The 12,767-nt window shown below is 46.7% G+C and overlaps 1 protein-coding gene across 1 annotated transcript in view; it reads right to left on the bottom strand.

Moving 5' to 3' along the window:
* Positions 1 to 4,019: 4,019 nt before the first annotated feature.
* The window catches only part of INTS11 (integrator complex subunit 11), a 29,909-nt gene continuing 21,161 nt past the window's right edge, over positions 4,020 to 12,767 (bottom strand). Inside the window, exons 13-18 of the mRNA XM_053997360.1 lie at positions 12,104 to 12,266; positions 10,121 to 10,228; positions 9,601 to 9,662; positions 7,549 to 7,691; positions 4,829 to 4,958; positions 4,020 to 4,187 (exon numbers count right to left, since the gene is read on the bottom strand). Coding sequence (XP_053853335.1) covers positions 4,122 to 4,187; positions 4,829 to 4,958; positions 7,549 to 7,691; positions 9,601 to 9,662; positions 10,121 to 10,228; positions 12,104 to 12,266 — 672 coding nt within the window. The 3' untranslated portion in view covers positions 4,020 to 4,121. The remainder of the gene's footprint in view (positions 4,188 to 4,828; positions 4,959 to 7,548; positions 7,692 to 9,600; positions 9,663 to 10,120; positions 10,229 to 12,103; positions 12,267 to 12,767) is intronic.

The raw sequence follows: 12,767 nt of genomic DNA, 5'->3' as shown, positions 1-12,767 counted from the left end.
TGAATTTTTCTGATTTTTTTCCTGAATTTTTCTGATATTTTTCTGAATTTTTCTGATTTTTTTTTCTGATTTTTTTCTGAATTTTTAAAAGATTTCTTTGGTGATTTTTTTTCTGATTTTTTTGTCTCTTTTTCTCACGTTTTTCTCCCTTTTCTCCTGGATTTATCAAGTTTTTTCTCTTTTTGCTCATGTTTTTATCATGTTTTCATCTCTTTCCACATGTTTTTATGTATTTTCTCATATTTTTATCATTTTTAATGTCTTTTCTCAACTTTTTCTCATGTTTTTTTGTCTCTTTTCACATATTTTTATTATTTTTTTGTCTCTTACCTCATGTTTTTATCATTTTTGTCTCTTTTTTTCATATTTTTACCATGGTTTTTAATCTCTTCCATGTTTTTATTATGTTTTCTTATCTCTTTTCATGTTTTTCTCATGGTTTTATCTCTTTTCTCACGTTTTTAACATTTTTTGTCTCTCTTCTCACGTTTCTATCAAGTTTTTTTGTCTTTTCTCATGTTTATATCATGGTCTTATCAAGTTACGTTTTTATCAAGTTTTTGTGGTTTTCCTCATATTTTTATCGAGTTTTTTAGTAATTTAATTCCTCAAGGGAGTAATTCCTGATGGGAGTAATTCCTGAAGGGAAATAATTTCTGAAGGGAAATAATTCCTGGAGGGAAATAATTCCTGGAGGGAAATAATTCCTGAAGGGAAATAATTCCTGAAGGGAGTAAATCCTGAGGGGAACAATTCCTGAAGGAAGTGATTCCTGATGGGAATAATTCCTGAAGGGAATTATTATTATTATTATCATTTTTATATATTATTATCCTGAAGGGAATTATTCCTCAAGAAAATCATTCCTGAAGGGAATAATTCCTGAGGGGAGTAATTCCTGAAGGGAATTATTATTATCATTTTTATATATTATTATCCTGAAGGGAATTATTATTATTATTATTATCATTTTTATATATTATTATCCTGAAGGGAATTATTCCTCAAGAAAATCATTCCTGAAGGGAATAATTAATTCCTCGAGGGAGCAATTCCTCAAGGGAGATAATTCCTGAAGGGAGCAATTCCTGAATGGAATCATTCCTGAAGGGATTAATTCCTCAAGGGATTAATTCCTGGCGGGAGTAATTCCTCAAGAAAATCATTCTTAAAGGGAGTAAGTCCTGAAGGGAGCAATTCCTGAAAAGAGCAATTCCTGAAATGAATCATTCCAGAGGGGAGTAATTCCTGATGGGAATCATTCCTGAAGGGAGCAATTCCTGAAAAGAGCAATTCCTGAAATGAATCATTCCTGAGGGGAGTAATTCCTGATGGGAATCATTCCTGAAGGAAATCGTTCCTGAAGGGAGCAATTCCTGAAGGGAATCATTCCAGAGGGGAGTAATTCCTGATGGGAATCATTCCTGAAGGAAATCGTTCCTGAAGGGAGCAATTCCTGAAGGGAATCATTCCAGAGGAGAGCAATTCCTGAAGGGAATTATTCCTCAAGGGAGCAGTTCCTGAGGGGAGCAACTCCTGAAGGGAATCATTCCTGACAGGAGTAATTCCTCAAGAAAATCATTCCTGAAGGGAGCAATTCCTGAGGGGAGCAATTCCTGATGGGAATCATTCCTCAAGTGATTAATTCCTGATAGGAGTAATTCCTCAAGAAATTCATTCCTCAAGGGAGCAATTCCTGAAGGGAGCAATTCCTGAAGGGAATCATCCCAGAGGAGAGCAATTCCTGAAGGGAATTATTCCTCAAGGGAGCAATTCCTGAGGGGAGCAATTCCTGAAGGGAGCGATTCCTGAAGGGAGTGATTCCTGAGGGGAGTAATTCCTGATGGGAATTATTCCTCAAGGGATTAATTCCTCAGGGAATAATTCCTGAAGGGAGTGAGGAAATCCCCTGCCAGCCCCTCCAGCCTGGCACTGCCCCTCCAATCTCAGCCTCTCCAGGCTCAGTTTCTCCAGGCTCAGTTTCTCCAGGCTCAGCCTCTCCAGGCTCAGTTTCTCCAGGCTCAGTTTCTCCAGGCTCAGCCTCTCCAGGCTCAGCCTCTCCAATCTCAGCCTCTCCAGGCTCAGTTTCTCCAGGCTCAGTTTCTCCAGGCTCAGTTTCTCCAGGCTTTCCAGGCTCAGCCCCTCCAGGCTGTTTCTCCAGGCTCAGTTTCTCCAATCTCAGCCTCTCCAGGCTCAGCCTCTCCAGGCTCAGTTTCTCCAATCTCAGCCTCTCCAGGCTCAGTTTCTCCAGGCTCAGTTTCTCCAGGCTCAGTTTCTCCAATCTCAGTTTCTCCAATCTCAGCCTCTCCAGGCTCAGCCTCTCCAGGCTCAGCCCCTCCAGGCTCAGCCTCAGGTCCAGGAGGGTGCTCACCATCTCTGACCAGAATTTTGGGGACCCTTCCCGGGCCTGCCTGGAGGCGTGGGAGGAAAATCCACGGGGATGGACTCAACTGATCCACTCCAGGTCCACCCAGAGCTGATCTTTGCAATTACTGCCTTAAAACCAAGCCTGGAAAATCCATTTTTTTTCCCCCATGGGGTGGCTGTTAAAGCAGATGGAGATTTGGATCTGAAAACTGGGACAGCCCTTGGGGGAGCTGGAGCCTTGGACAGGCCCCCAGAGCACTCCTGGGTTTGTGTTCAGGGATGTTTTGGGCTCAATCTGTTCAATTTTGGGGCTGGTAGAACCTGGGGCCGTTTCCTGGCAAGCAGCACATCCCAGGAAGGAGGGATTTGAAGGAAAGGCAGGAAATGGCTGCATCCAGGCAATTCCCTCTTTTCCTGCTGCCTCCCAGCCTGCTGCCCACCTCCCACAGCCAAATTTGGGGTTTCTCATGCTGCCTTGGCTTCCCCAGGAATTCCCCAGCGTTTCCAGGCTGGGCACTGATCCCTGGGGGTTCAGGAGGGAGCAGATGTTTGATAAATCCCAGGATTTTGCTAAACAAGCTCCTCTCTCCACACACTCAGCCCAGCTCTTTGCACTGTGTGGTCTTGAAATGTCCAAAGTTCTTTTTTTCCCCCACTCCCATTTGGGGATGTAAACAGAATTATCTGACCTCCCCTCACCCCTTTTCTGGTGTTAACTGCTGAGAGCTGAGTTTCCATCCCCTGTGAGACTCTGGAGAGGATTTTTTTTTTCATTTCTGAGGCACCAGAAAACCACAGGCCTGGCTTAAAACCTGCTTAGAACCGAGTTTAGCCCACAGGATTTGGGGTTTTGGTGTAGCAGAGGCACAGGCTCACTTCTGCTCCTTCACCCCAAAACTTCTGTAAAGGGCTGAGAGCAGCAGAGCAACAAAAATCTGAATTTCCAAATGCAGCCTGAAATCCAGCCAGGTGCTTGTCCTTAATTGGCCACCTCGTTAATTACTGTTAAAAGCCCAGGCTGGCCTCTGGCCTCTCTCTCAGAGCAATTTTTAAATCTTGGTGAGAAAAATCAGCTCCAGCTTTTCTAAATTACAATCCCTGGGAAGTTTTGGTGAAAATCCTGGCACTGTGAGAGCCTCAGAGGGAGCATCAGCCCCAAATAATCCTTTACCTTTAGCAGAAATTGCTCTTTTTATCCCATTTCTAGGCTGTGGAAAATCCTCCCAGCACTGGAGGGGGACTGGTTTTATCAAAATCTTTATAGATAAAGCACAGTCTTTATGGAAAAATGTAAAAAAATTGGATTGGAGGCTCCTTGGAGCTGGCCCTGAGGGAAGGATGGGGAATTAAAGAGGTTTTCCTGCTTGGGTATCAGCACATTCAGGGTTTTTTACTTTCTGTAGGTCCTGTGGTGCTTTTATACTTTGAATTTTAATTGTTTCAGGCAGCACTTGAGGGGATTTTAAGGGAAATCAGCTGTGGGAGGGGAGAACACTGAGTAACTTTAATGTGTAAACAACTCAAAAATTGAGTTGTTTGCACATTAAACCTCCTCAGATCTGTTTCAAAACAGGTTCTTGACTCCCTGGATAAGTTTGTTTTTTTTTTTACAAGGGGGGAAATCCCAGTGCTGGTGAGCATCACTGCAGGAATTGGACAAACACTGGAATTCTTTTATTAAAACCAAGCAGCAAAAAGCATTGAGAATGTAAACAAAATAAAATGTGTGAGGCAGCCTGGGCTGGGCTCTGCTCTCAGGGGGTGCTCTGGGGCAGTCCTTTCTTCAGCAGGGACGTGAGATAACTGCCAAGCTCTTCATCCTAAAAGGGACACAGAGAAATAGGATGAGAGCAAAATCTTCCCTTGATTGTCCCATTTGAGGCAGGAAATTCAATTTTGGTACCTCGGGATGCACTGAGAGAATTCCTGGGCCCTGCAGGATCTGATGTGAGCTGTGTTTAAAAACTTAAACAATCCACAAATTCATTTCTGGCTGCTCTGACAATCTATTGCTGTGAAACTCCCTGGGGTTTCCTCTGAGGAAAAGCCCCATTTTTGCTTGAAATCCAGGAATAAACTGATTTTATTGCTTTGCCTTCCAAAGGCATTTCCCTGCTGTCGAGAAAGAGTTTAATAATCCAGAAAGTTGAATAATCCAGCCACAGGAAGGGAAGATGATGGGATGACTCAAATAAAAGAATGTTAGGATCACAAATTGTTTGAAATTTTCCAAGTAAGAAATACAGAGTGAAATACTCAGCAGAGCTCAAACACAGAACTGAATTAATTAAGTGGAATTACCCCAGAAGTTCTCTGCTTTACAGAGCTGTAAAACCATTTCTGCTCAACCCCAAAAGCTCAGGAACCAGCAGGGACTCCCCTCATCTTCCAAAGTGCTCCAAAGCCAGAGGAGGGAGGTTTGGGATGGGAGGGATTTGGGTCAGAAATGGGGAATTCCCACCTGGTAAGTCCAGGACACGAGCAGGACTTTGGTTCCTTGGTCCTCTGAGTGAGCTGTGGCCTGGATCAGGATGGACTCCACAGTGATGGAGCCATCAGGGAGGTGCTGCACTGAGTAATCCTTCAGGATCCTGCAGAGAAATTGGGGATTTATTTGGGAAAAGAAATGCTGGGTCTTCATCCCAAATCCCAGCCTGTTCCTCTCGTGGCTGGCTGAGCCCAGGAGGGGAAAAGGGGCTGAGCTCATTCTGGTGTTTCCATCAATCACGGGGGATTTCCTGCAGGAATTATTCCTGCAGAGTTCCTCCAGCTCCAGCCTGAGCCCTGCTCTGAGGGAAGAGCTCAGGATGCAGCAGCTGCATGGAGGGAAAACCAGATTTTAACATTCTGCTGCTGCCGAGGGAACCCAGCTGAGCTGCCTGGGTTGGAGCTGAAATAACCCAGCAGCCCTAAATGGATTTCTGGTTCCCTTCAAAGAAACCACTCTGCTCTGCCGGGAAAAAATAGGATTCCCAGGGGAGCAGCTTTTCCACAGGATTCCCAGGGGAGCAGCTTTCCTCTGCATCCCCAGAGGAGCAGCTTTCCTCTCTGCATCCCCAGGGGAGCAGCCTTTCCACAGGATTCCCAGGGGAGCAGCTTTTCCACAGGATTCCCAGAGGAGCAGTTTTTCCTCTGCATTCCCAGAGGAGCAGCTTTCCTCTCTGCATTCCCAGAGGAGCAGCTTTTCCTCTGCATCCCCAGAGGAGCAGCTTTTCCACAGGATTCCCAGGGGAGCAGCTTTCCTCTCTGCATTCCCAGGGGAGCAGCTTTTCCACAGGATTCCCAGAGGAGCAGCTTTCCTCTCTGCATTCCCAGGGGAGCAGCTTTCCTCTCTGCATTCCCAGAGGAGCAGCTTTTCCACAGGATTCCCAGAGGAGCAGCTTTTCTCTGCATTCCCAGAGAAACTTTTCCACAGGATTCCCAGAGGAGCAGCTTTCCTCTCTGCATTCCCAGAGGGAGCCCAGGCCCATCCACAGCAGCCCTGGAGCTCCAGAGGAAAACTCCAGCCTTGTCCAGGATCCTGCTCCAGCAGAAGCACAGCTGGCACTGCAGGAGGGCTGAGCCCCATGGAATGGCACTGCTGCCACCACCCTGACCCACAGCCTGCCAGGGCCTGCTCTCACTCTGACACTGGTTTGGTTCTTTTTTTTTTGTTTGTGCTATTACATTTGTATTTTTTTTTTAATTTTCCCAGTAAAGAACTGTTATTCCTATTCCCATATCTTTACCTGAGAGCCTTTTAAGTTCAAAATCACAGGAATTTTGGGGGGGGGGGGGGTCACATTTTCCATTTCAGGGGAGGCTTCTGCCTTCCTAAAGCAGACACCTCATCCCAAACCACGACACAGCTCTCTCAGAATCACAGAATCCCAGAATCATGAGGTTGGAAGAGACCTCTAAGATCATCAAGTCCAACCTATGCCCTGACACCTCTGGAGCAGTGGCTAGAGAGATTTTCCACTTCCTCCAAGTTTTGGTTTGCTGCTTGGGGTTAAAAAAACCACATGGGGATAAAAAAGCACAAGGATAAAACATCCCTGAGGGCTGTAAAAGCCTTGCCAGGGGTCAGGGCTCACCCCTTGAGGTGGTTAGGGGTTACATTTTCCATTTCAGGGGAAGTTCCTGCCTTCCTTAAGCAGACATCTCCTTTCAGCTCTCTCGAGCAGTGGCTACAGAGATTTTCTGCCTCCTCCAAGTTTTGGTTTGCTGCTTGGGGTTAAAAAACCACATGGGGATAAAAAACCACTGGGATAAAACATCTCTGAGGGCTGGAAAAGCCTTGCCAGGGGTCAGGGCTCACCCCTTGAGGTGGTTGGGGGTTACATTTTCCATTTCAGGGGAAGCTCCTGCCTTCCTTAAGCAGACACCTTTCACCTCTCGAGCCGTGGCTAGAGAGATTTTCTGCCTCGTTCAAATTTTGGTTTGCTGCTTGGGGTTAAAAAAACGACATGGGGATAAAAAACCATGGGGATAAAACATCCCTGAGGGCTGTAAAAGCCTTGCCAGGGGTCAGGGCTCACCCCTTGAGGTGGTTAGGGGTTACATTTTCCATTTCAGGGGAAGTTCCTGCCTTCCTTAAGCAGACACCTCCTTTCAGCTGTGGAGCAGTGGCTACAGAGATTTTCTGCCTCCTCCAATTTCTGGTTTGCTGCTTGGGGTTAAAAAAACCACATGGGGATAAAAAACCACTGGGAAAAAAATCCCTGAGGGCTGTAAAAGCCTTGCTAGGGGTCAGGGCTCACCCCTTGAGGTGGTTGGGAGTTACATTTTCCATTTCAGGGGAAGTTCCTGCCTTCCTTAGGCAGACACCTTTCACCTCTCGAGCAGTGGCTACAGAGATTTTCTGCCTCCTCCAAGTTTTGGTTTGCTGCTTGGGGTTAAAAAACCACATGGGGATAAAAAACCACTGGGAAAAAACATCCCTGAGGGCTGTAAAAGCCTTGCCAGGGGTCAGGGCTCACCCCTTGAGGTGGTTGGGGGTTACATTTTCCATTTCAGGGGAAGCTCCTGCCTTCCTTAAGCAGACACCTTTCACCTCTCGAGCCGTGGCTAGAGAGATTTTCTGCCTCGTTCAAATTTTGGTTTGCTGCTTGGGGTTAAAAAAACGACATGGGGATAAAAAACCATGGGGATAAAACATCCCTGAGGGCTGGAAAAGCCTTGCCAGGGGTCAGGGCTCACCCCTTGAGGTGGTTGTAGACCCTGAGCACGGTCTCGTGCTCCTTGCGCGGGTCCTGGATGTGCACGCGGCAGGTGAAGCGCAGCTGATGCTCGGCCAGCCCCAGCTCCTTCAGGGCCTGCTCAGAGGAAACCAGCCTGAAACTCTGGGGGGAAAAAAAAAAAAAAAAAAAGAGATTAAAGGGAGAAAGAGAGCCTGGGGGAGTTGTGGTGCTGCCCTGGGGCGGGGGGAGGCAGGGAAGGGTTGTGCTGAAATTCCGCGGCGGGTTTCTCGCTGCTGAGGGTGGGGAGGAAAGGGAGAGCTGAGAGTGGGACAAAACATCCACCTGGATGATTGTAAATAAATGTTTGACACCGCCAGGTTGGTCTCTAGGGGATGGTTTAAGATCTAGCAGGGGATGATGTTTGAAAATAAAGGTGAGGTTGAAGATGAGGCGGTGAGGAGGCAGAAGCGCTCAGGGGGATTCGGGGTTTGAAATGTGACAGCACCTTCAGAGGGCACAAAAAAACAGCCTCAGAGGGCTCAAAACAGCCTCAGAGGGCTCAAAAAACAGCCTCAGAGGACACAAAAAAACAGCCTCAGAGGACACAAAAACAGCCTCAGAGGGCACAAAAAACACAGAGGATATGAAAAACACCCCCAGAGGACACAAACCACCCCCAGAGGACACAAACCACCCCCAGAGGACACAACAAACAGCCTCAGAGGGCAGAAAACACAGAGGATATGAAAAAAACCCTCAGAGGGCTCAAAAGAGCCTCAGAGGACATGAAAACCACCCTCAGAGGGCACAAAAGAAACAGCCTGAGAGAGCCAAAACTGCCTCAGGACACAAAAAACCACCCTCAGGGGACACAAAAAACACCCTGAGAGGACACAACAACCCTGAGAGGACACAAAACACAGAGGACACAGAAAAACACCCTCAGGGGACACAAAAAACACTCTCGGGGGACACAAAAACCCTGAGAGGACACAAAAATCACCCTCAGAGGACACAAAAAACACCCTCATGGGACACAAAAACCCTGAGAGGACACAAAGAACACACTCAGGGGACACAAAAACACTCAGAGGACACGAAAAAAAACTCAAGAGGACACAAAAAACACCCTCAGGGGACACAAAAACCCTCAGGGGACATAAAAACCCTGAGAGGACACAAAAAACACCCTCAAGGGACACAAAAACCCTCAGGGGACACAAAAACCCTGAGAGGACACAAAAACCACCCTGAGAGAGCACAAAAAACACCCTCAGGGGACACAAAAAACACCCTCAGAGAACACAAAAACACCCTGAGAGGACACAAAAACCCTGAGAGGACACAAAAATCACCCTCAAGGGACACAAAAACCCTGAGAGGACACAAAAACCCTGAGAGGACACAAAAAACACCCTCGGGGGATACAAAAAACACCCTGAGAGGACACAAAAAACACCCTGAGAGGACACAAAAAACACCCTCAAGGGACACAAAAACCCTGAGAGGACACAAAACACAGAGGACACAAAAAACACCCTCAGAGAACACAAAAACACCCTCAGGGGACACAAAAACCCTGAGAGGACACAAAAAACACCCTCGGGGGACACAAAAACACCCTCAAGGGACACAAAAACCCTCAGAGGACACAAAAACCCTCAGAGGACACAAAAAACCCTCAGGGGATACAAAAAACACCCTCGGGGGATACAAAAACCCTGAGAGGACACAAAAACCCTCAGAGGACACAAAAAACACCCTCAAGAGAACACAAAAACACCCTGAGAGGACACAAAAACCCTGAGTGGATACAAAAACCCTGAGAGGACACAAAACACAGAGGACACAAAAAACACCCTCAGAGAACACAAAAACACCCTCAGGGGACACAAAGAACACCCTCGGGGGACACAAAAACCCTCAGGGGACACAAAAACACCCTGAGAGGACACAAAGAACACACTCAGGGGACACAAAACCCTGAGAGGACACAAAAAACACCCTGAGAGGACACAAAAACCCTCAGGGGACACAAAACCCTGAGAGGCCACAAGAGCACTGTACTCACGTTGTCCTTCATGAGCAACGTGCCGTGCATCAGCTTTGGCTTCTTGGCATCAGGTGCAGCACCTAAAGCAGGGCCAGGGCCACAAAAACACATCAGGAGCTGCTCTTTTCACCCCAAACTGCTCCAGGACTGAGGCTCACACTGAGATCTGACACTTCTCTCTTCAATGCCTCAGTGGTGTTTAACCACAATCAGAAATATTGGCACCCAAGAAATAACATTTAGTGATACACAGCAGCTCCCTCTCTTCCCACTGCACTGCCTGGTGGAAGAATTCCGTTATTCCTTCTAAAATTCACTTTATAAAAGTGACTCCAGCTCTCCCAAACCAAGCTGCTGCAAGCAAAACCGGGCAGGGTGTGCACGTGGATTTTTAAACCTCTAAATTCTATTTTAAATATAAGTTGACGGCTTTCTACCAACGGCAGCACTACAAAAAAAAAAAAAAAAAAAAAAAAAAAAAAAAAAAAAAAAAAAAAAAAGCAGCAGCAGGGAGGAAATGGGGGGTGGGAAGTGTCACCTGTGGCTGCTTCCCTTTTGAGGAGGCCCAGGGAGATGTCCACGGGGATGCAGGGGTTGGTGACGATGGTGGTGGTCTCTCCGTTGGCTGGCATGAAGCAGCTGACATCTGCAAAGGGTGTAATTAGTGTTAATTAAGGCATTACAGCATCATTTCCTTGAGGGGAGGTGTGAATGCCACCCCAGCTAACTCTGCTGAAGGATCCAAAATGGATCAAAAATGTCATTTTCAAGCTTTGATGCCATTCCCTCCTCTCCTGTGGAACACAATCCTAACTCACATTCAAGGGGGTCACTGCAATTAACAGAGTTTAATTAGTGTTAATTAAGGCATTACAGGATCAGCTCCTTGAGGGGAGTTTTAAGTGCCACCGCACCAAACTGTGCTGAGGGACCCAAAATGCATCAAAAATGTGTAAAGTTTTAATGCCATTCCCTCCTATCCCATGGAAAACAATCCTAATTCCTATTCAAAGGGGTCCCTCTAATGAACAGAGTTTAATTAGTGTTAATTAAGGTTTTACAGGCATCAGTTCTTTGAGGGGAACTGTAAGTGCTACCCAATCCAACATTTCCTTTAGGGGAGGTGTGAATGCCACCCCACCTGACTGTGCTGAGGGATCCAAAATGGATCAAAAATGTGATTGCCATTCCCTCCTCTCCCATGGAAAACAATCCTAATTCTTATTCAAAGGGGTCCCTGTAATTAACAGATTTTAATTAGTGTTAATTAAGGCCTTACAGCATCGGTTCCTTTAGGGGAGGTGTGAATGCCACCCTTCCTGACTGTGCCGAGGGATCCAAAATGGATCAAAAATGTGATTGCCATTCCCTCCTCTCCCATGGAAAACAATCCTAACTCACATTCAAGGGGGTCACTGCAATTAACAGGGTTTAATTGGTGTTAATTAAGGCATTACAGGATCAGCTCCTTGAGGGGAGCTGTGAATGCCGCCCCTCCTTGACTGTGTTGAGGGATCCAAAATGCATCAAAAATGTGATTTTAAAGCTTTAATGCCATTCCCTCCTATCCCATGGAAAACAATCCTAATTCTTATTCAAAGGGGTCCCTGTAATTAACAGAGTTTAATTAGTGTTAATTAAGGCCTTACAGCATCAATTCTTAGAGGGGAGCTGTAAGTGCCACCCTTCCTGACTGTGCCAGGGATCCAAAATGGATCCAAAATGTGATTGCCATTCCCTCCTCTCCCATGGAAAACAATCCTAACTCACATTCAAGGGGGTCACTGCAATTAACAGGGTTTAATTGGTGTTAATTTAATTGGTGTTAATTACAGGATCAGCTCCTTGAGGGGAGCTGTGAATGCTACCCCACCAAACTGTGCTGACGGCCAAAATGGATCTAAATGTGATTTTAAAGCTTTAATGCCATTCCCTCCTCCCCCATGGAAAACAATCCTAATTCATGTCCAAGGGATCACTGCAATTAAATGGGCTTCATTAGTGCCAATTAAGGTGTTACGGACAACATTTCCTTGAGGGGAACTGTAAGTGCCACCCCACCTGACTGTGCCGAGGGATCCAAAATGCATCAAAAATGTGATTGCCATTCCCTCCTCTCCCATGGAAAACAATCCTAACTCACATTCAAGGGGGTCACTGCAATTAACAGGGTTTAATTAGTGTTAATTAAGGTTTTACAGGCATCAGTTCTCTGAGGGGAACTGTAAGTGCCACCCCACCTGACTGTGCCGAGGGATCCAAAATGCATCAAAAATGTGATTGCCATTCCCTCCTCTCCCATGGAAAACAATCCTAACTCACATTCAAGGGGGTCACTGCAATTAACAGGGTTTAATTGGTGTTAATTTAATTGGTGTTAATTACAGGATCAGCTCCTTGAGGGGAGCTGTGAATGCCACCCCACCATACTCTGCCGAGGGGCCCAGGATGGGTCCCCAGCGCGATTTCCCAGTGATTTCGCAGCCGTGCCGCCGTTCCCCGCCGCGGCTCGGATACCTACGGAACTCCTGCTCGATCTTCTGCTTCAGGAATTCCATCTTCTTGGCCTCGCCGTGCACCAGGAGCACGTTGCTGGGCTCGGCCTGGCGGATCAGCTGCATGATGCCCTTGGCGTCGGCGTGCGCGCTGAAGGACATGTACTCCACCTGCATCTTCACCTCCAGCTGCGAGAGCAGAGCGCCGTTGGGAGCTGGCAGTGACTCTGCCACGCACCCAGGGCCCCCTGGAGTTAATTACTGCTAATTACGGGGTCACGGGATCAGTTCCTTGAGGAGAGGTGTGAATGCCACCCCACCTGACTGTGCTGAGGGATCCAAAATGGATCAAAAATGTCATTTTCAAGTTTTAATGCCATTCTCTCCTCTCACCTAGAAAACAATCCTAATTCATGTCCAAGAGATCACTGCAATTAACTGGGCTTCATTAGTGATAATTAAGGCGTTACAGGATCAGTTCCTTGAGGGGAGCTGTGAATGCCACCCCACCCGACTGTGCTGAGGGATCCAAAATGGATCAAAAACGTCATTTTCAAGTTTTAACGCCATTCCCTCCTCTCACCTGGAAAACAATCCTAACTCATGTCCAAGAGATCACTGCAATTAACTGGGCTTCATTAGTGATAATTAAGGTGTTACAGGATCATTTCCTTGAGGGGAGCTGTGAAT

The sequence above is a fragment of the Vidua macroura genome, chromosome 23 (assembly GCF_024509145.1).
Source record: "Vidua macroura isolate BioBank_ID:100142 chromosome 23, ASM2450914v1, whole genome shotgun sequence".
In the NCBI taxonomy this organism is placed as follows: domain Eukaryota; kingdom Metazoa; phylum Chordata; class Aves; order Passeriformes; family Viduidae; genus Vidua; species Vidua macroura.
The sequence above is the reverse complement of the archived record's forward strand: the minus strand, read 5'-3'. Positions and strand labels throughout refer to the sequence as shown.